This window comes from Leptinotarsa decemlineata, unplaced genomic scaffold (genome assembly GCF_025532065.1).
Source record: "Leptinotarsa decemlineata unplaced genomic scaffold, Ldec_3_MD MMD2_tig00026282_RagTag_RagTag, whole genome shotgun sequence".
Classification (NCBI taxonomy): domain Eukaryota; kingdom Metazoa; phylum Arthropoda; class Insecta; order Coleoptera; family Chrysomelidae; genus Leptinotarsa; species Leptinotarsa decemlineata.
This window is the reverse complement of record NW_027412668.1, coordinates 67,649-92,253: the sequence shown is the minus strand read 5'-3', so window position 1 is coordinate 92,253 and position 24,605 is coordinate 67,649. Positions and strand designations below refer to the sequence as shown.

Genomic DNA, 24,605 nt, shown 5'->3' with positions numbered 1-24,605 from the left:
AATTTTTTTCCAATAGAAGTTGTTTTCAAACACATATAGGTTTTTACAGTTTTTGATATTCTTTTTGAAAAGAAGATGAAAAATTTGCATCCATTGTTTGTGAAAGAGGGCAGTATGAAGCCGTGGAAACTCTCATGTAATGGTTATGTAAACATGCACACACGAACACACAGACTTTGAATACATGTTTGACCTTCTCAGGTGCAAGATATTGGTATAATGTTAAACAAATACCTAGTAAAGCTTTGAAATATTTTATATACAAGAATTTCAGAAAGAAAATTTTCACGAGAGAAATAACTGGTATAACAGACAAAGTAAAATCCTTACATTCAAAAATGACAGAATGTATCTTCATTTTATAGCTAACTTTAATTACTAGAATGTAACTGAGTGTCATATGCTACGAAATTTTTAATATTATATGTCTGTACTATACCTAATAATCAGTTTGATCTCCCTCACCGTGATTGAACCACGTGTGGAGGTGTTAAAAATAAAGGTTTAGCGTTGGGATGAACCTCTAGTAATATTTAATGTAGAAAAAGTAAAGAAGGATTCTTCAATTCGAATTGAAAGCAAAATAAATCATTTTTTCCAGAAGTCTATTTGTATAGTTTAACGTTTTTCGAGCATTTTATTTATATGAATACCTTCCTTGATTTCCGGTTTGATAGACGATGAATTCCCTAGTTTGATTCCTGTGGTTTTTCGCCATGCTGTACATTCTCAGAAACCATGTTTATTGTATTGTGTGAAATAAACTGGCACACGAATGCGGGTAATTTGTCACCATCGTTCCTTCTAATTCTTCTCATTCATATACGCTTATTTTAATATTTTAATTAAACATCATTGTGCCATAATGCTACTCATTATTGCTCGTAATTTTGTAGAAGGTCAAAAAACATCGTGAATATGAATGTGAAATGGCTTGGTATTTGCATATATTTATGTGAGTTCATTATAGTATACAGTTCGAAATGATTTTCCAAGCTACATAAGAGATAGCTAGATGTGGCGCCCGAGTTAGTGGAAAAATTGGCTATCTAGCTGTTCATTGAATGTAGGCCAGGGCAAGTTGCTAAAAGTATAATAACCGTTGCCCTTGGGGAAGCAGTAAATGATACATTCAAGATTCACCAGAGGGGCCATAAAATTCAGATGATTTAAAGGGACTCACGATAATTCGGGATAGCAATCAATTAGATTTCGGGAATTGAACGAATATGTTATATGTTTTCAACCTTTTTCCTTGGTCCAATCCAAAAATTAATTAACCAGAATAGGTAATAATAAAATCGAAAAACACGTGAAAGGAACAGATTTTTACAGTAAAATCGTTGAATAATTGATGAATATAATCTTGAGAACTAACATAATGTTATCGTGGTTCACCGAAGACGTAGTTGAGATTATAAGGCTTTATTGTTTTTGCTATTTTTGTATCGATTAGATATAATTGTTCAAATTTCCATTGATTGTTTCGAGGTCGGAGCGATAATTTTGAAACATAGAATCTTCAAGGAGCTCTGGAAATACTCCTTGGGTCGTATTAATGCATAGAGTATTATCGTTTAGATTAGAGTTTTATTCTCAAAATGTATTATCTGGACGAAAATTGGCCCAACGAAAGATATACTTTTGGAAATATTAGGAACCAAAGTATAGAACAACCCTAGCTAGAGAAATAATATCCCTAACACTCACTAGATACTTGGGTGCATGCACTTTTCCTGCAGCAAACGTTTCTTGTAACACTCACCAAGCCGAAAACAAATGTGAAAATAGAAATTCCGTCAATTGATGCAGCAGCAGCAACTTCGATCGAAGGTACAGTGACGCCGCGATCCACTCCCCGCGTTCAGAGTCGTGCATTTGTCATAGTAAATATTGTATAATGGATGTGTGATGGCTGGAAAATGCTTCAATGAAAACCAGCACCGGCCAGCTGCGATGAATATAGCGACACTTCGCCTCCTCCATTCTACCCGCAGGTGGGAGGGGGTGGGAAGCGTTTCGAGTCGCGTTCGTCGAGCCAGGGACGGGATTTCTAGGTTAGTTCCTATTTCTCTCTGAATAATGTTTTTATGTGCATTGATATTATCATCGGCTGGTCTATCAGGACTCCAAAAGGCTGATCTTGTTGAATATAAGCGAGGCTAGCCAACAACAGACTCCTTGGGTCCTTCGAAAATCTTTTAATAATTACATTTCGAGCGAGTTATAAATAATGTTTCACAGAATTTATTTGTGAGTAAAGTTCAGTCAAGAGTTCAGTAATCTTCGGGAACTTCTTTTCTTTTTTTCTCAGACTTTGGAAAAATTATTTTGAAAAATTACTCTCGCTATGAACTGCAAACCCAAATTTAAAAACACAATGTGGAAGTCACTTGAAAAGTCCAGATTATACAGTTATGAAAGTTTATATAATTAGATAAATAAAAGTAATATAATTATAAAATGTCATTAGGAAAGGTTATTTGAATAACAGTGTCATTACAAATATAAATAATCATGTTGATTATGATAGTTTCGCAAGTTGGAAATATATCCAAACTATCATGTAACAAAAATTTGGCTTATCAGAATTTGTGCGATATCAATTTTCAAGACACTGTTTTGAAACTGCTATTTTTCTATTTCGTCGGTAATTCGAATTATATTTTTTGCAAACAATTCAGCTCCATGTGGTTCTTGTGTTATTTATGTTATTCAATACAACTTTCTAAGTAAAATTTTCTTTTCCAGGTGAGTTTCGCAAATCTTCGACTGACAGCGGGGAGAAAGGAATTGTGAGAAATCGTTTAAAAATAATGAAAGATAGAGAGAAGATTCGTAGAAAGGTTTGTATGTATTGCGATCGGAATAAAAAACCAGAAGAAAGTATACTACCTGGAACATTTACTCTTTTTGGTACGGTGGACTATAATTTGATACTCACATCAAGAAGATGACAATTCAAATTTCTACCGGTTGTTTTGCAGTGAGAATTATCGCTAGAGAACTGGGAATTCATACTTGAAAAACAGCTTTGATAGAGTGTCACTCAAAGTACGGGGTGTGTGTGTAGCCATAATTTTATGGATCAGTATTATAGAAGGGAAGTATGAAATACTTGTGTAAAGCTAAACCTCCTTACTCATGTAGACGAGTGTTTGTATAGATAAAAATAAAAGTTAACGGTTGTAGCTCTTTTTATTCTGGAGACAATGTGTTATTAAAAACATCTGGGAAAATTTGAGGTAACCACTTACCACTATACATACGTTTCGACAAAACATCCAAGGCTAAGGACTCCTTATTTTATAATGTATAGCCATCTGCCTAGATATGTTTGTTTCAACCCTATTTTTTGTTGTTTTTTTACTCAGTGTCAAAAAGATTTTTTCTTCGAACAATCAAGCTCGGGTCGCCCAAATTTCCCGAAGCCGCTCTGCCTGTTGGGCGTGTGGCCCGAGCCGGGATATCTTAAAGGGGAACATTCACTCGAGGCAGACGTATCGCGTGCTATCCGTAGTATCATCGTTTAATTGCGGCTGATCCCCTTAAAACTCTTAATAGCTCGTGTGGTTTTTGTCACTTTGTAACGTTTCACTGTTTACATTGCCTTATTTCGATCTCGTCGTTCTCTTTCGGCCGATTTTCACGTTTGCATCCATTCTTCGCACGTTTCGCGTCATTTTGTACCGTTTGTTGTACGTTTTTGTACGTTTTGTTGTTGATTTGCATTTACTTTCGTAATTATGTTTTCTTTCGCGGGTTCAATGAATCAATCACTTGAATACCTATTATTATTTAAGCTACATGTCTGTGTGTATGTGTGTTTGTGTCTGTGTACGTTGCAGGTTTAAAAAATATGATTTAACTGATATCACAAACAATACCTAAATAACATTCATGAAGATATTTTCAAAACTAGTATCTGATAACCAAAAAATAATCAATTTTATAACTCTAGATATAAAAATAAAACATACGTTGGCCTCGTAAAGGTTTCTTCGAAATTGGAAAAGCAGATGGATGCCTCTGGCCCTCTTTTTGAAATTAGGTGTATTTATTTTTTATGTGTTAATATGATAATAATACTGTGACCAAATGAAACCAAATACAATTATGGCCTCAAATTAAAATGTAAACACTAAAGGTTCATTATATTAATTTTTTTATGGCAAACGAACAGGTATAGAACGCCTGCATAGTTTTATTATAATATTTTATTAGGCCCTCAGATGGTATATAAATTTAAGTGATTACATTTTGACAAAAATTATAATCTACTTTAGCCATAAAAAATTAAAAAAGTAAATATCTTAAATCGATTCGAAATATTCATTTTCTTGGCATTTTCATGTCTGGCGACACATCAGAGTAATCAGTCTGATTTGATTCAAATCAAGTTAGCGAACGACAACCACAAACTCAGCAGTAACATCTTGTAAAAACGCAAACTTAGCAATATTCCAATGAACAGTATGTGTTCATTATATGATAAAAAGTTATTTCGAGCAGCATTAAGCACCGATCACTCACCCATTTCCTATCTGAATTATCTCTCGCATACAGGATGTCATTATTTGATGTGATATATTCTGAATAATGTTCGTCTGTCGGGTCTTATCTGAAACACACAACGCTGCGAAATGATGCATCGGCAGATGACGTGCCGGGATAGTTATTACACTTTGTATATGCATAGGTCGAGCGATTCTCCATGGACGTTGAATTGAACCGATGTTATCGATACTGTTGTGTTTCCGTGCATGACTTGATGCTACAATGGACGAAACGCCGCGAATGGAACCGAAGTTGCTGTGCGGATCCTGTGTCGCTGGAAGCGTGTAATGAATGTCCGGGTGGAAATAGATTGTGGATCGATTGGGGCTGAATGTTTGTCAGAAATTTCATTAAGCTACCTAAAAACATTAACTTTCGTCTCCAACATTGAACGAAAAATGTGGTAAACTTCCCAAGAAAGGAAAAAAATTGTTAAAACAACAGAACTCGATTGAATTTCATTCCAAAATATATAAGCTGTTCTTTTCATATGTCACTGCTTCCAAAACTAGACGAGTGCCAAACCAATTTCCCGAACAATATTGAATATGTATGAGCGTGAAAAAATTTTGGCTCGCATCATTTTGGCACCGGAAAACTGGAGATCGATACAATGAAATCACTTGAAATGTGTTTGCGATATCAGACATTATTGTTCGATTTGTTTTTGCTTGCTAGAAATGTTCAATATTTGGACCGGTTCTCATAGCAACTATATGGATAACTAACAAATGCTATTAATGAAATAAACTACGATAATGTTGTTAGTGAATGATAATATTCAACAAAATCTTGATTGTTGTTCATGCAGGTGACATTTTTACAATAATACTCTTCTTATATCACGTTGTGTAGCGTTTCTGTGAATGACAGAAGTTATTGACCATTTCAGTTTGAAATACCTAAGTATTTATTGATCATATCTGCTATGATTACCAAAATGTATACTAATTATTTAATATCATTTTGAAAAACTATCGAAGTCGTATATTTTAAAGTGATAATCTCAAACTTATTTAATATATAAGAAATGTACCAAAAATTTTGACTGGCGGAATTGTCCTCAAGGTATAGTTTCGGTTCATGTAGTAGTCGAAAAATTCTTATTTGAATAAATGAATTGTTTGTATTGATTGCATAAGGATAAGAAAACATTTAAAAAAAATCGACAGAATCATATTACGGAGGTATCAACCTTTTCTATTTGTTTCGAAAGAAAATGTAAAGCAATTCGTTTGGGCCATACTCCAGTAGAAGTTGTTACTCTAATTCAACGTCGTGATAACTACTGGTTTTCAGAAAATAAGCGATATTTCAGAAATAATATCATGGCGATTTCAAAGAAATCTGTATTGATAAGTTCTAATATGAATTTTCATCAAGTATCGGCCAGTAATATTTAATTATTTCAGAAAAATCACTTTTCCATAGAAAATTTTCCACCAATCTCCGGTCGTACGTGTCATTCAAGTACGAGTAACGATGTAAAATGCCATATTCGAATCAGCAGAAGCGACGTTCAGTTCGGTGTAATCTGATTGCCGGAGAGAATCTATTTTAATGATATTACCTTTGTTCGTCGAATTCTTATTATTACATCAGCGCCATATTGCTCGTTTTTATGTAACTCGATATTATAAAATGGAACTAGACTAGAACCTTTATCTCGCTTGTGGTGGATTTCTTTCATCTTTTTTAACGATGAGATGGATTATACACATCCTGGAGATCCTGAACGAGCCACAGGAAGTTGGAAAAATGTTGAGTGTGTATTTGTTGAAAAAGTATTGATCTCTGAAAGTATCTGAGACGGAAGTAAGTACTAAGTTTCAGGATGCTGTTTAATGAGCAACTAATAAAATGAATCAAGTATAACAAATGTGGAGGTGTTATGAAAGTATAATATACGTTATTGCTAAAAAAATATCCAGTTATAGGACAATATAGGTACACGTGGAAAATACATACAATATGGGATAATAAAACCAAGATGAGAAAGTCATTGAAAGAATAATTGTTGGAAAAAAATTAAACATTATTGCAAAAGATCATTTAAGTTAGGATGAAAGAGATAATCGTTGAAAATGCAGAACGATATTTACTGAAAATTTCGAACAGTTCATGATGGAATGGATCGCAGTTTACATCAAACTTTTTATAAAAAAAATTGATTGAGGTTTAAACTATTGCACTCTATTAAAATTTACTTTACAACGAAATAAGTCTTTATTTTTCATCAGTATCCTTGTTACGATCAGTTTTGATAGTTATTAAATTCGTAATTCAAGAACATTGGTTGATGGTTTATATCACGTACCAATGATAGTGTAATAATTGCTTCAATCTTTTCGGGATTTCATATGGAACCTTCAACATCGCCGCATTATTTATAATTGAATTCCTATATAACTTGTAAACGAAACTCTTATCTGTTGTTCGCTCGAAATTCTCTTGACGATCAGAGCCGCTGCTCTTCAGGCACCAGGATGTCACGAAAGTGGCATTCTTATCAATGTTTGTGCATAGCGATGGAATCTGTCGAAATGCACTCTCGCCGCCGCTCCCGGGTTTATTGATATTCCTAACAACGTCACGTTCTTGTTGTAACGAAATGATTTTCGTCGATAGTGTCACATATTTTGATAATGTACCCAAATGGATTGATTATTTACGATTATTGCGTGTTGGCTGTTACAAAATATGCGAGAGTTGTCGACGAATGGCGTTTGTGACGGGGTTTAGATATAATGGTATCGACTTGTTTCGGTTTTGGGAATTTATTTGGTGTAGCATCTAGATTATATTGTCGAAATAGTCACAGTTTTTTTAACTACACTTTTATAATATAACAGAATTTCAAAAAGTATGTTTCTCCTGTTACCAAAAGCATGGGTGGAGTTTCGAAATTGGATGTTCTGATCAATTTTTCAAATTAAAGCTAAAGAAGCGTCATCATGAATTTGACTCATTTCTTGAAATATCTCTCACTGTGAACAAAAATACAACTTATTTTGTTATCTAGCCACTGGTAATTTTTTGTATATTTTCAGTTTTTTATTGTTGAGCTACAAACTATATTTAATTTTTTTTTCTAACTACCACCAACCAGATATATGAAAAAGCTCGTGTAGTTGTATCGAGAAGACAATTTTAGCTCATAATTTGTTGTTACCTAAATACTATCATCACATTCATAAAACGCATTGTAACCAAAACCAAAAGGAACTCATCAAAGTCGAACAAGTGAAGATGATGCTAACAATTTTTTTTAAACCGTGTTGTTGTGCACTCCAAATTCTTGCCAGAAGGTGAAACAGTGCATGAAAAAAAATAATTTGAGCGACCAGATATTTGTAGAGAAAACTCATGGATTTTGCACCACAATAACGCATCATCTCACAAGGCTATAATTGTGAACGAATGTATGGCTGAATGAAAACTCAACAAACAGTATTGAACAGCCACCGTATTCACCTGAAATGGCTCCGGCCGATTTTTTTTCAAAACTCAAATAAACGAAGCAACCGTTTTCAGTCGATAGATGGCATGAAAGAGAATTCGCAGCTAGTATTGAAATCTATTCCAAAAAATGTTTTAATGATTGGGTTGTTCGTTAAAGTAACTATATCATTTCGGAAGGGGTCGGTTTTGAAGGCGATACAATAAATACATATTTTGCATTTCATTGACCAATTTCTTGTACTTTTTGACATATCTAGTAATATACATTTTGGTATCGCAATCATTTGGGCTTGAACCAAGATTGAAGCACTTAGTTAGATATACCAGTTTCAAGAAGATGAACACTAAGTACTGACAAATCTGGCGATGTAGCAAATTCCTCAAGAATCGCCATACATCTGCCCGTCGATTGACTCATCCATCGCCAACTTAGAAATTCCATGGAACCTTATCAAAATCTTTTCCTCTCTCGCGGCTGTCCACCGTTGAGAAAATAAACAAAACGGTGATAGCCGAACGCGTTCGACAATGGCTTCCGAATCGTAGATTTACGGTAATTTTTCGTATCCGGAACAATTGCACCGTGGCATGGGATAGGTTTATAAACAAATTTAACCTTGAGATTCCGTGTTGTTGGACCGAAAGGGAAGTGGGGGGGTGGGGTGACCTCGACCCAGACAGGAGGCTGGCCGAGCGAGGCCGCCACATTCGACGAGACGCGAATTAAAGGGGAACAAACACGCCAAAGCGACGTTGCCGCGTACACCCGGAAATACTGTATTCCAGGATTTATTGCGCGATTTCCAGTCAAATCCCGCTCTAAAGACATTTTTTTTTATGCTAGTTGAGCGATCCAACAGGGTGGTTCGTAGTGCTGTCTTCTTCTCTAATCTGATTGTAAAATCGTAAATTATCATGAATTGGAAAACTCTATACTCTGATCTGTTACTTGATGAAAATCCGTAGTAATTTCACAAACTACACCGGAAACGATTTTATCTTGACAAACTTTAATTTGCGTAGTGAATGTCATTCACTACTGTGATAGCGAAACATGTGATATTGAAAATTAAAGTTTGTCAAGATCAAATCGTTTCCGGTGTAGTTTTCCACTACCAAATATTTTTATAGAAAATTGTTCGTGAATGAATAATAATGAGTATCCTCAATTTCACACTCATATTAGTAGCAAATTGATATTCGATAAGGACTAGTGTTACTAGTTTACTGTAAGATATCAGGTTAATATTTCATCACTGAGATGAATAATTTTGTTGTATAAGTGAGTTGATTTCTCACTCAAAATAAATATGTGGAACATATTCTTGAAAATGGTTGTTGTTTCAATTTATTAATTTTTGACGATTCATTGTCAGGATCAGGATAGCATTTAATGTATACAACTTTGCACCACACTTCCATTCATCAGATAGAAAATGTTACAAAAGCCATCAACTGTTCTCGAACTTTCCTTTTTGCTTGTGTAGTAGATGAATATTCCTAGCTCAGAAAAATTTAAAATAAAATGGGAAACTTGGCCACTGGATAAGTTCTTTTTTTTCTCACTGCATATCCGATGTTGAATACCTACTAATAAAAAAAATCGTCATTGAAACATTTTTTATCACACATTGATTTGTGGGTCCAACCCGATATGTGTGTAGTTTATCAAAGATTGATATATAGGACAAAGTGGCCAGTCATCTACTAAATCAGTCAAAGAACATTACTGAAATGAAAACATTCTTCAACATCTTCTATCAAATATTTCAATAATTTTTCATGATAAAAGGTGAAGTGACGAATCTAGCCAAAACGATTGTTTATTATTTCTCAAAGAAGACACACAGAGAAATACTTAGATGAGGGTAACGAATGCGTTATACTCTCATTGCGTCACGACTAATAGATAGTTTAGTATGGTTCTGATGTTATATTTCCGAATAAAATGTGACAACGTTGCTTGTCGAAATATAATTCCGTCCCATCGCATATTTCCTGAAGGTAGAAAATGTTCGATCGGTCGGAATATTGAAAGGAGTACCCTTGAGGTATGATGCGCTTGATGGGACTGGCCCCACTTTTCTTTATTCATTCATTTAGATTAAATAACTTGAGGAGCGTTTCGAAAACTGTTCATATTTTGAATGTCGTTGGGAAAAATGGCACTGGAATATGGGGTTTCTAGATAAACTTTTCCTGGCATGGATGGGGATTCTTGAACATGTAAATATGTGTTATGAATATACTGGTGTTCCACATTGTTCTGGTATTTCATCACCTATGAGAAAAATTTTCCTTGAAAACTTCCTTAGGTAAAAGTTGAAAACAAAGTAATATATTTTTCTACCGAAATTGAGTAATTGGAAAACAGTATTAGATAAATAAAGTTCACAGGTCAGAATTAGACTATATTACCTGAGATGTTCGATCTAAGGGTAACTGGAAACCTATTGTAACTGGTAACCTATTGAAAATATTTATTTTTCATATTTCAGAAAGTCAAAAACTTGACTTGTTCACATGATAGCCTGCCAAAAAATACATAAATTAGTTTTCAAAAACTCTATATTGTAAAGTTTGTATAATTCGCCCACATTTACTGTGCTTGTTTAAAAGCACAGTAAATAGATAGGTACTCTACTTACCATGATTTGACGTTACTAATAGTTAAATAAAGACACTTCTGGACAATATTGAAAAACAGATATTGACTACACATTATAAAATTGAGTCTCCTATGAATTTTGAGTCATCGTCTTTTTGAAAAATTGGGATTTACGATGACACTCTTTGAATTTTGCGAAGTCTCCTGAACGATATTTTATGAAGTCTCTTGGTGATTAAATTTCCACAAAATTCAACGTAGGGTACACTTTCTACTTCATATATGAAAGGATGTTTACTGATTGTTTATATTAATAAATCTGTTCATTTTTGAACCTGTTCAATTTTTTTATTTCACGCCTTACACGCTCTAAAAGTAGTAGTAGTAGTTGGCAAGTGCGGACGTGTTTAAAAGAGCTCCTATAAAAATAGTTTCTATTCAATCTAAACATGACACGTTCTACAAGAAAAACTGACAATAGTGAAGAAGTGAAAATTGACCAAAATTATATATTCGAACAAATGAAAACACTTATAGAGGAAGTTGTCAATAAACAAACCATTTCCCTGCTTGAAGAAATGGCTAAAATGAAACAAGAAATAGTTGATTTGAGGAAATCAAATATAAATCTAGTTCGAATGTTATCGAACAGAGACACAATGACTAGTTTTCTTGACAAATGTGGTGAACATTTTGAGAATGTACATGACAATCTCAGCGAACTGAATGAATCATCAGACGCGGTTGTAGAAATTAACAACCAAAAAGATGATCATGATAGAAAAACAGATCCGTCGAAAAATTCAAAAAACGATGAATGGTCCCAGGTCAAAAACAACAAATCAGCAGGACAGAGGCGTAGACAACATCACACTGGAAGGAATTCAGCAGTAGTGGGAACCAACAAAACAGATGAACGCTCAGACTTCAGTGCGGGAAGTCGACTTTGGTTGTATGTTGGAAAATGTAAACCAAGCTCTACAGCAGAAGGAATAAAATCTTATTTGGAGAATAAATCACCTGGATATGTATTTGACGTAGTGAAACTGGACACCAAAGGTAGGCTACTCTCATATCGAGTTGAAGCGGATAATGATTTACTTGACGCTATTTATGAACCGTCATATTGGCCAGCAGGCGTGCTCGTCAAGAGATTTACATTTCGAAAATATACCCAGAATACCGAAACTTATGAACAGCGACCCTTTTGAGATAGTACAAAGTTATGGTCTCAATCTCAAAGTTATACATGTGAACTGTCAATCAATTATCAACAAAACAAATCAAATTGAAATTCTCTTATATGAAGAACGTCCACATATTTTTTGTGTATCGGAATCGTGGTGTTCGAATATCAATATACATACTATACAGTTTACAGGATATACAACAGCGACATATTTCAATAGACAAAATCATATTCACGGTGGCGTTATCATGTTTGTATCAGAAAATATCCGTTATAAAAATGTTAATTTCATCAACGATTTGTCAAGTGAAATGCATTTTGAATGCTGCGCTTTGAGCATTAGGACTAATAATAAAAAAATCTGCATAGTCACAATATACAGACCACCGTCAGGGTCAATAGAAGCTTTTATTGATAAACTCTCGAGTGCATTGAACTTTTGTGTGAAACAGTTCGAAACGGTCATAATTTGTGGTGATTTCAATGTCGACTTGCTTAAAGATAACTATGACAAATTATTATTGTTAGATGTCATGGAAAGCTATAATTTAAATTCAAAAAATAATGAACCTACTAGAATTTTCAGAGATGTCAGTGGTAGAATAAGTAAAAGCAAAATTGATTATTTTATCACGAACATTGAAACTCAATCATACAACGAAAAGGTAATAAATATGAACCTGGGAGACCATTTTGGATCTATATTCACATTTTCTCCCACAGAAAGCCCTGAGAAAACGCAACAAGACTTGAAATCAGTACAATTCAGAGACACTTGCGATGACAATTTGCAAAATTTAAAATATATCATGTCCAAAGAAAATTTTAATTCGGTTCTACTAGGCTTTGATGTGAATTCTACATATGACAAATTTATGGATGACATTACGTATATAATAGACAGTACTTGCCCAGTGATAACGAAAAAACTTGTAAATACTAACAAAAACCGTTGGATAAATAACGAAATTAGCAATATGGGAAAGGAATTAAAAAAATTTTATTGGCTTTGTCGACAATTAGAAGATACCAATATGTGGGAACAATATAGGAATAACAAAAAAGAGTACAGACATAAAATTAATTTAGCAAAAAAAAATTATTATCAGCGTAAATTAAATAATCAAGATTACAGAACTTCACAGAAAACTATCTGGAGTATTGTTAGGGAAAAAACTGGTAAAGTCTCAAAATCTAATAAAATTATGTTGCAAAATGGCGATGATATTATATCAGATAACAAACAAATTGCAAATGGTTTTGGAGAGTTCTTCTCAAAAGCAGCAAAAAAAGTAGTTCTCTCTCATTTTGGTGAAGTTAGTTTTGGTAATTACACTACAATGTATGTAGATAAGACTTTTTATTTCACACCTGTATCTCCAGAAAATGTCATTGATGTCATAAGGTGTCTTAAAAATACAAGCAGCATAGGAAGTGACTCTATATCTACTAAATTGATAAAAACAATCGGTGCACATATAGCCAAACCTCTGTCGCATATAATCAATTTGTCAGTAACTCAAGGCGAATTCCCAGACTCCCTCAGAATAGGAAGATGTATCCCTATTTATAAAAAAGATGATCCCACCAACATTCAGAATTATCGACCGATCACAGTTCCCTCGGTTATGAGCAAAATCATTGAGAGATGTGTTTACAATCAAATGTTAACTTTTCTTATAAAATTTGACATCGTCTCAAAAAATCAGCACGGTTTTTTTCCAGGCAGATCGACAGAAAGTGCATCAAGTATGTTTCTTAAATATATTCATGATTCTCTTGATGATAGGAAATATGTTGGAGCAGTTTTTTTCGATTTAAGCAAAGCATTTGATACCATCAATCTTACAATCATCAAAAGCAAGTTATATTCATTGGGTTTTAGGGGCACTATTTTGAAGTGGTTACTGTCATACTTACAGTACAGAAGATTGTATGTAGAAATAGAAAAAGAGAAATCTCTTATATACAACACAGATCTTGGAGTTCCTCAGGGATCCATTCTGGGTCCGCTAATGTTTTTGTTATTTATTAATGATTTATCACTACATCTAAGTGTGCAACATACCATCCTATATGCAGATGACACAACAATTGCTGCTGACGCAAGGAATCCTGAGGAACTGCAAATCAAACTCAATACCATATCCATGGAATTCAGTAGATGGTGTAATCGAAATGGTCTAATCATCAATCCCAAAAAAACAGTTTGCATGCAGTTCTATGTGAGGGAAGTTACAAGAATTGATACTTTACATGTGATACTCAATAATGAATTGATAAAAATATCAGAGTCTACAAAATTTTTGGGGTCTTATTTGAATGCAAATATGAGCTGGGAAAACAATATTAACTTTATATCAAAAAAAATTAGTAGTGGGTATTATGCAATTCTACAGCTTAAAACTGCACTGGATAACATGCAACTCCTAAACGTATATTATGCCATAATTTATTCTCATATATCTTATAATATAATATTATGGGGCAACACATCACACGCTCATAGAATTTTCATATCCCAAAAGAGAATTATTAGGCTGATATTTGGTTTAGGTCCAAGAGACTCATGCAGAACATGCTTCAATCAGAACTCAATCCTGACTCTGCCCAGCATATACATCTATAAATGCATTCTATACCTCAGAGACCATCAGGAAATGTTTGAAAAAAATTCCAATTTTCATAGCTATCCCACAAGGCAAGGAAACTCTATCAGGCTTCCCAAACATCACACAGCTCTATATGAGAACAGTCCATTTTATATGAGCATAAAACTTTTTAATTCTCTTCCCACATACGTAAAAGAGATAAACAGTCAAATTACTTTCAAGTCCACTCTCAAAAAATACCTCTTGGAGAACGCCTTTTATAGTACTACAGAGTTTCTTCAACACGGGCAAAACTGAAATCATTTGTTTTAATAATGTTTGTAATGTGTTTTACTTATATACATTCTGAATGAAATGTTCAATCATCTGTTTTAGCGACTTTTTTAGTGATGTTAGTAATGTGTTTCATATGTATATACATTTTTTATATTTATTCCTTAGAATACTCTATCATTGAATAAGATATTCTTGTGACTGTGACGTTTCCAATATCATGTAAATGATCCAGATGGAATAAAAGAATTATTATTATTATTATTATCATCAACATGCAAGAATGAGGCGAGAGAAAGAGGCACGTCTTGATATATATCGATGATGACCGAAGGCAAAAACGGAGTTACGATTTGGGAGTGTCGGTCCTTTTACCATACCTACAGGAATTCGGATTTGCATCGCTAGGAGAAAGGAGACCATCTAGATTATTGCTGGTAATAAACGAAGTGAAGCGAGCCAGGAATGGGCGGAGCACGCAATGTGGATTTTTTCAATAATACGTATGAAGTTTCATCGGTTACCGTTTTTGAAAAATGTTTTTTAATATGTTATAATAGCAATGATATTGATAACCTCAATTTTATAAATTTACTTTTCCACAATAAGATAATACTCTTGGTTAATAGATTGGATGCACAAATTTCGTATATAATGAAGTTACACCATTTATTACTCAATAACGTCTGGATCGATTTTGATGTTTTTTTATTTGTGAAGGAAGATAATATATTTATTCAAAAATGTTTTTCATTCAGTGGTGCAAGCCCAGTACAGAACATTATTACAGATTGTAACATTTCGAAAGAGCAATAATTTTGAGTTCAAAATAGTTGAAAATTCTGGATCAATATTTTTTCGAAAATTTTATCCTAATTTAGGTCAACTGTCAAAAGAATTGTAGTAACATACTTATTCAAGAATCATTTCATTGAGAGATTTTCACTCAACAGTTTTACAAAGACGCAACACGTGTTTCGCCATACAGTGGCTTCTTCGGGCGTTTTTGTAAAACTGTTCAGTGAAAATCTCACAGTAAAGTGTTTTTTGAATACGTTAGTAATGGATTTTCATGAAGTATCGGCTAATTCCATCACATATAGAATTGTAGTATATATATTAGGGTACCGCACGGTACACTGCCTGGCATTCTATTTATAAAACAGATGAAAGGTTGATATATATATTCCTTTAGGTATATTGGAAATTTAATGAGGAAGTTCTAAACTAACTGTGTCTGTTTTGTAGTGTTTGATTATTACTAGCCAGTGGGGCATTCCACGCATAAAGAATCATGAAAAATGATAATCACCGACCACATAGTGGGTTACATCCATCAATTTACATAAAAATAACATACCTTGAGCCAAAATTCCTAAAGAATTCGTTGATTTCTTGGTTGAACAGAACAGCACTTCACTGCCACTTCAAACACTCCTTTTGAAAGTATTCATTATCTATATGCATTTTGTTGTGTCATAACACATCAATATTCCCATAGAGCAGATAGTTTTTCTTTGTCTTCATCACCCATAGATTGATTTTTGACACAATTACTCTTCATATCTCCTTTATTTTTACTCATTTGCTATCGTTTCTACAAGGCCCACTCAAAATTTGTACCCTAAATGTTATTTTAAAATAGAAAAGTTTCCTTCAAGTTACGAAGAAATAATTAAAATATCCATACTAATGGACAATTTCAACAATAAAGGACTAATTAGAAGGAATCCACTTCTGTTTCCTCACCCTAACAAGTTTATTCCAAATGCAATCAATAACTCCTAACGAATAAAATGAATAAATTCAGATTATTTTTAGAACCAATTCAATTCCGACTTTTTTACGGCTTCGAACAATAGTCTTTATTGATTCAAATAACCATTTATTGAAACCCAGAGCTGAATGGACTGATATCATTTGAAATTCCATGAGAGAATGACCACTATACAAAGCATCCTATGATTCTGCAGCCGCTGCGCTGCTTCTCCATATTCACAACCGTTCCCGTCGTCTCATCTGCCCACTTTTGGTAAACATGGTGCAGCAGCCGGCCTTGGAATTGAGAACAACGCACGTTCTTTCTCGAGTTCTCCTCGACTGACGTTGCCAATTGTTACAAAAATACTGGTGCCTAGGTATATTTTCATAAAATTAAGGTAAGGTTCACTGGAAAATTCCCAGTGTTTATGACCAGACTGATGAATTATGTCAAAGGCAGCAAACAATAAAATATCAAAGGTCTCTTAGACCCAATTTCTGTCTCATTTGAAGAATAATTTTCTAAAATTTGAGATTTTTTTAATCGTGCTTTATGACGAAGTAAATGATGAGCTAATGAAATCCAGAAAAACGGGCCACATTCTAATAGTTGGCATTTGAAAAAATTGTTCTAAGTAATCTAAGTCGTCGATATTTATTTTTCAGAAATTAGAAATCTTTTGAGTACACTCTCAACCTTAGCACTTCTTTTTTTTCATGTTCGAGAATGTTTGTCAACAGTGTCCAGGAGATATTCCAAGTCGTACCTAGTAATTTAAGGAGGAAGTAGATCAGTTCCTAATGAACACCGTACTACCTCACTAACTAAACAATGTACAATTAGTCTTATTTCAGTAAAAACAATATATATATGGCCGATTTAACCTGAAACAGTTTTCGGAAAAACAAAAATCTATCGCGGCAACACTGCCTGTCATTCTTTTCTCATGCTCTCTTGACCTCCCATCAACCTAATCGCCGTTACAGTGTTTTGTTTTCTAGATGGTCGCTCGATTCGCTCGATTTTTACACTTCTCTTTGTCAGGTAGTCAGATCGTGAGTATATGGTCGAAAACTTTGGAAATTGTCGGGAACGTGATGAAATGCTCGAACCGTGATATTTTTGATTAACTGGAATGCTTAACATTCTCAACCAAATTGTTTTTCAGCTCTGAAATGACCAAAGTATGGTATTTTGTTTTTATACTCCGTTTCCTAAATGGTAAAAAGTCTAAAATGCTCATTCTAAATGACAATCGCTAACAGAGTGCTCAAATAAAATCTTGTGAATTCATTAGGATTTGTCATAGCTGCTAGGTATAAGCAAAAATTATGGTGTGTTATCATATGATGAATCCGATGAATTTTCTTCGAATGTTATGATTGGAGGTTCTACAATTTCTCCAAGTAGATCTACTATTTTCCATATGTTTTCCCTTTTTTTTATAAAATGTTCAATACATTTTCATCATCTTTCGGAGTTAAAATTTTTTAATACTTCTTAGTTCTTTCCAATAAGTTCTTTTTTAACAATAATTTATAATAATAATAATACGTCTTTATTCACCATAAAAAGTATAATTGAAACTGGACAAACACAGGAAAAAGAAAACAACTTTCAGTGAATAGCAATGATTAAATAACAATAACAAAAAAAAGTCGAGTTAACAATGATACTATGATGACAGGGGTAGGAAATTAATTTTTGAATCGTTAATGTGTTAAATAATCGTTCCTTAATTCGTTTTGAATTGACCTACAGACAAATCCTCGAGTTTCCACCGCGTCAGGAAAAGTCGATAGGGCGAAGGTCGCGTGAGCTTTCCCATTTAATTCGCAGACGTTCCCCCCAATATTATTACATGTTGTCGTTTCCTTCTTTAGTGAAACGTTTCGCGGCACAAGAGCTTATCGATGACGTATCTAGACTTTCGAACTAATTGTTCAGGTCTGACTTGTTATTTACGACTTATTTGACTGGGAGGTTTCAGAAGTGTGCAAGGAGGAAATTGAATTTTCTTCAGTGGAAACCTTCTCGAAAATCAGAGTTTATTTGTTGTCTATGAAAATATATCAAGTTGATTCCTCTGCGGGCGTACCGGCAGAGGTCCCAGTCCTTTATGGTTCTAAACTTACAGGTGCCTTACTTTTGTACTATCAAACTGTTGCCTACTACAGTGTTTTTTTTATTGTGATTCAGATGTTAAGTTGAAAGAAAGGGTGACCTAAATGAACATCATGAATAATGAACTCGGAATTATAGAACTGCTAAAATTAAAAATTGAGAACTCTTTTTTCTCTTCTAGCTTTTGAGACTACAATTGGATCTTCTTCAGAAACTTCATAGTAGGTACAATGAGGTGTATAAATAATAACAGAATTACCACCAGTGAAATTATACTTATGAAAAGTTGTGGCTTAAAATGTGAAGCTTGCAGATAAATTATATTTTTCTTGAGATATTACAGGTTTAAATAAATGTAAACACACTTTAAAACTTATTAGACTCATGAAAGATTATACTGTCATGAAAATTTTAAAAACGTTTTGTTAACTGTTCTGGAGAACATGTCCAAAAAGGGACGCACGCACTAGACGCGTGTTTCTCGCTATTCTCCTCATTAAGCAGCTCCTGGTCATCTTAAACGAAAAGAAGACAAGCACAGATAATTTTTATTCCAGATATATACTAGATAGAACCACTAAGACCTCGAATAATCCAAGAAACCGATATAAATAGTGTACAATGAACTCCCAGATTCAGACACATTCACCTAGAACACCAATTTATAAATACTCTGACCCGTTACTTGATGAAAATTAATTACACTATGTAGCCATGATAATTATTATAGAATTTTCATAATAAATCTTATTTACCATGCGTTTCGATCCTCGGTAGCTTATACATAACCAGTACCTCTTTTATTCTTTTATGTAATGTGTTTCCTGTTTATTCAACATAAAAATTGGTACAAGTATCACAAATCAACTTGTATGTCCCGATTTTGTCGATTTATTTGTTCCATAGACTACATCCAAATGAAATTTGAAGCAAGTTTATTGAACATAATAGACAAAACTTCACTGTCGGAAAAATAAGGAGTTTATAAGTTGAATAAGTAGTTTTTCAAATGACAAGATCAATTCAACATTTGCAAATTATTTCTTGGTGGAAGAGCATGTGTTAAATTACTGATAATTAGTTCACTTTGGAGATTACACAACGAAGTTAGATTGGTTTAAATTTTGGGAAGAATCTGTTTCTGAGGTTTTCTGTGTCAACAGATATTTATAACAGAAAAGGTGAAACATTAGGGCATCAAGAAGTTTCGAAAATGAAAATAACTTACCTATCAAATCAGATGCCTGTTCGTGCCTCTGCAGATCCTGTGACCGCATCGAATTAGAGTGATTTATTCATTTATTCAAAGCCCAAACAGGTCATATTTTACTTGTGATTTGCATGCAACGCGAATATCATGCAACGATTTGTCAGTTTTATATTTTAGACAGAATAATTATTAGTTGACCGCGATTCACGACAATTTTCGAAATTGCCACCGATATAATTTATCGACGTTTCGTGTTCGGCGGCCATTTATATCGGTAGATTGCGCGCCTCGCATCCAACGCATTCGCAAAAGCAGTTCATGATTTATTAATAGGTGAGTCATGGTAGGAAAGCGTTCGAAACGTTCTACTACGAAAACTAATATTTCGATAAACTTGCTAGTGATTCATACATAGTTGGAATTTGAAAAATAGGTGCCATATTAATTTGGCTAATACTGTGACGGATATTGCTTTACATTCGGCAGACCTTTTTGAATGGCAATTTATAAATTTATATTCAAGGTTTTAACTTCTCAAATTATAGGATAATTCCAGTGAAACTAAACGTTTGCCATCTGTTATTATCTTATATGACTTTTACGTACCCACCTCTGTAGACTTTTTATTGTAGTGATATTCTTTCTTTCTTTCTTTGAAAGGTTCCCAGTTTTTCTTTCACAGATATCTTGAAAAAATGTGAAAGTTTAGAAGAAATGATCAATTGATTCATAGTATCTTTGTAAGTATTGGTCTCGATGTTATGGACTGACTATTGAAGGATTAATTCGAAAGATATAACCGAATTCAAAACGCAATAATGGTCTTTGAATGATACATGTCGAATTGAAGGTGCCATTTTTACAAACTATACAATAGCTTTTTCTTGAAATAACAAGCTATAGATCGTAATTTTCTGTGTTTGTTTGATAATAAAGGTTGGCCCAGTGGATGTTTGTATTACCATGGGGTTGTAATTTGTTTTATTTTCTGGGGTAAGAAGTATTTTTTGGCTAGAATGTATCATTTGTATACAAATAATCTATGTTTTGTGCTTTATTAACTAATACTACAGTGCAGTAATGCCCATGAAACCTTTCAGCTATTTAGTATCTACACTTAAGAGATCCTCTTCGAATTTCTGTAACGCTGTTACAAAATTAATGTTCTTATTAGTACATCATCAGTAATGGTGGAAGAATCTGCAGATTACTCGCTTCGTACATAATAAGTAAAAATATCCGAACATCTCCCATTATAAATGCAATAGTTTTCGTGATCGAATTATAAAATATTAATAGTTATTTCTAAATATAGAAACCATTGATGTATATACAAATTGATTCCGTTCATCATTTTTCTATACAGTCTCAATAAGAATGTTCCATTGTCCAGCATCCATCACCCTGTAGACGACAGAACTGTTATTGAAGACGAGAAACTCCGTACAATGGATGGTATATTACTTTCGAAAGTTTTGTGCGATTTCTATAGACATTCTGGAAAGATTAGAGAAACTTTTGTATTCAGCCGGGCACACAACACACAAAGGCCCCCATCATTCTATAGAATGTTGTGTATTTTCGTTCCGCTGAAAATATTGTACAATAGCGGGTTGCTTTTCGTGGCAAAAAAGAGAATCCCCGTATGGATTACTCGTTACTGGTGAATGATGTTCCGTTTTCTTTGGAGGACTTTGTTTTCCTACGGAAGTTCGACATGAAAATGGAACATTATTGACCGAATTATTTTTCCCCTGGAAAATATTTACCTACTATTGACTGATGACGGAATTTGAGGGAAATATTTTTATTTTGAGGGACTTTTAGCTCTCAACTCATTTTTTAACTCGTTATGAGTACTACTAGTTTTTTCCCTGTAATTTATACTGTAATATGTGTTTTCATATCGAGTTTTTAAGCAAACTCTTCTATTTATTTCCGGACGGAGAGAAACCCAACAAATTAAAAATCGACTCATCCGTTCTTGAGTTATAGATGAAGTTACTAACAGAATTTTCACATTTACTACTGATGATAACAACAATAATGTTGGTACTCTGATATATACAATATACACGTACTTCCTTCTTTATAGGGCTAACTATAGTCGGACATTTAAAACTAATGTGAGGTGCCTAACGAAACTTTTATTTTCAGGTTTTCATCTAAGCGGCATCGTAACCGCCTCACGATCCTCCCCAACGGCGACGTTACCTTGTGGTGCTCCCGAACCACCACAAAAATTCAAGGTTTCCGTTAGTTTTGATAGGTGAGTGATTCAGCATCTTATTATAAACATTCGTCATCATGAAAATATATCACGTGTGAAAGTGTCAAAAATACCCAAAGACTGTTATTTCGTGCAATTTTCTTTGTCCCTTCAAACTGTCACAATTTATGTTTGTCATACGTCACGTAGGTCCACCCGAATCCAGTCGATGTTCGATTGAGCGAAATTCAAAAGAAAATCGCTGTGAAATATGCAGGCTGTAAATTCCCTTCAGGGTTCCTTTCAAATCCAAATATTTTTCTTTCAAAGATAAAAACTTAAATTGCAGTATTGTGCGCTGCTGCTTTCTTTATGTAGCAGGGTTTTCCGATGAATCGCAGAAATTTTTCAACCGACCCGTCATGGAAACTTTTCCTAAGTTTGGATTCGAAAGAAAATGAAATAACGAATTGTCGAATCAATACTGTCTGGAGAACATATACCGAGCTCTTACATCTGAGTGATTTTTAAACCCAATAAATTGTTAAAATAAAATAAGATTGTAGAATGTACCTGTTTTCTTTCGCAATTAGTTGAAAAAATACTTTCCTCGTGATTTTTTAAGCTAAAACTGCTCAATGTCTTAGACATCCTTTTAAGCTGACATTTAAAAGGATATTTAATTTCTGTTTGCTTTAAATAAGTTTCTGAAATCCTAAATAAGTTTATACTCACCTCAATGAGACCACATTTTTTAGTAATATCCTTTACCGACAATTTGAAAGATTTAAGTCTTATGTCACTGGATCTGTTAGGATCCCTTTCAAAACCTTCTATAGTTGCCAGGATCTTCTTCCACAATTATCCAGAAAATGGTTTTCGCAGGCTCACCAATATTTTCCTTATACATATGATATATTGGTTTATTTTTTTCAGTTTTTGATGACTATATGCATTATGAAGTCACTAGATATTTAGTTTTCATTCATTTATTTTTTTTAGGTGTAAAATAACTTCAGTAACATGCAGTTGCGAAACGAAAGACATTTTCTGGTGTCAACATGTCGTAGCTTTATCCTTGTATCGAATCAGAAATGCAGAGATTGTCAGGCTACGAGTTCCTATTTCAGGTGAGTTTGAAAAATAACTGTTCATCTGGTAGACTGAGTTGTTGGAGCATACTGAAAATGTGTTTCGGTACTTTTTTCACTTATTCATGTTTCAAATATATTGAGAAATTATATTTTTCTCATCATAACCTCGTCGCAGCCTCATTTGAGCTAGTATAGTGCCAGTGAATAGTGTGGTATTTCGGGAGATAATTTAATTAGGCTTTTGAAACGAATATAAAAGCCGAGGAACCCATTGAATTTCCTGAATAGACTCGGAGCTGAACACAAAAACTTGCTTCTTTGATGTCTGTAATTCTGAATGATGGTAAATTAGATAATCACATGATCGCTCGGATGGGCGAAATAGACTAACTAAATGAATACATGAATCGGTTCTATTTGAAGAACATTTTTGTTGCTCTGACTCAGGATAGAAGTATGTTTTTTAGTATTACGAACCCGACGAACTGTTTCTTCGTAACGAATGGAGAAGCGCATAGTATTTTCAACATGTAAATACATTACATTTATATTATTACAGTATTACATTAAATGTAATAAGCTCTTTCAGGTATATCGTATATATTGTACAAAAAATGTAAAAACAAGGCAATATGTAAATGTATTTGAAAAAATCAATGGATAATTGACTTTATATGAAAAAAAAATTGACTTTGAGATATTCAAGGATCCTTTGTTTAATTGTGGCATCGACAATTCAACCTTTTGCCTAATTTCCATTTACAATTCGAAAACGGCTGAACCGTATTTTATGATTTTCCGCCCCGAACAGCAGAATAGGTGAGTATTGAAACATTTGAAAAATAATAAAAAATATTTAAAATTAATTGAATTCACAACGTTCAGTATTGTTAGGTTGTAGCAGTCATAATGCGAGCAACGACAATTGAGGGTATGAGCGTTGTGATTAGGCGCGCGTGAATAATAGTGATGTCATAATAAAAGCAAAGTCGGTAATATCCATCAGTGTTATTAACGATGCACCGAGTGAGATGATCAAATCTTTCACAACAAATCCATAATGCAGTTAGACTGTAAAATATTGCGAATCAATCCAATGCAGATGAAGAAGAAATCTTTCCATAATAATTATTAAATAACTGTATAGTGGCAGTTTTCATATGTTTAGGTATATAGTAGTAGAATTCGTGCTTCATAAAGTCAATATAAAAAAGGTACTTAATATATAAGTCGGTTAACAACGTAACACATTTATTAATTCGAAGGATTTAAGAGGTTCGTCGGGTCAGCTAGTGTAGTACCAGAAAGTCCGAAAAATCACTTTTTGCCGATCAGGATGAAAAATGAGATTGTCAAACCCCTTTTTTTCCTAAAACGCAACGCAGTCGCCCTCAATGAACGATATCGCGTATCGATCCTATCTTTCGGCAGGTGGATGCTCAGGAAAGAATCGACGTTTCGTCACATCCGCTTTAAAAAAAATTAAACTCCTGTTTCGTTTCGAG

General features: G+C 33.8%; 1 protein-coding gene and 1 long non-coding RNA gene across 2 annotated transcripts in view; both read left to right on the top strand.

Moving 5' to 3' along the window:
- LOC141484596 (uncharacterized) overlaps positions 1-3,328 on the top strand; it is a 42,666-nt gene extending 39,338 nt beyond the window's left edge. Inside the window, exon 3 of the long non-coding RNA XR_012466697.1 lies at positions 2,752-3,328. This is a non-coding gene — a long non-coding RNA (uncharacterized lncRNA). The remainder of the gene's footprint in view (positions 1-2,751) is intronic.
- LOC111505842 (zinc finger SWIM domain-containing protein 5) overlaps positions 1-24,605 on the top strand; it is a 106,314-nt gene that overhangs the window by 62,550 nt on the left and 19,159 nt on the right. The window contains 2 exon segments of the mRNA XM_023160722.2: positions 21,955-22,066; positions 23,009-23,136. Of these exon segments, the coding sequence (XP_023016490.2) occupies positions 21,955-22,066; positions 23,009-23,136 (240 nt within the window).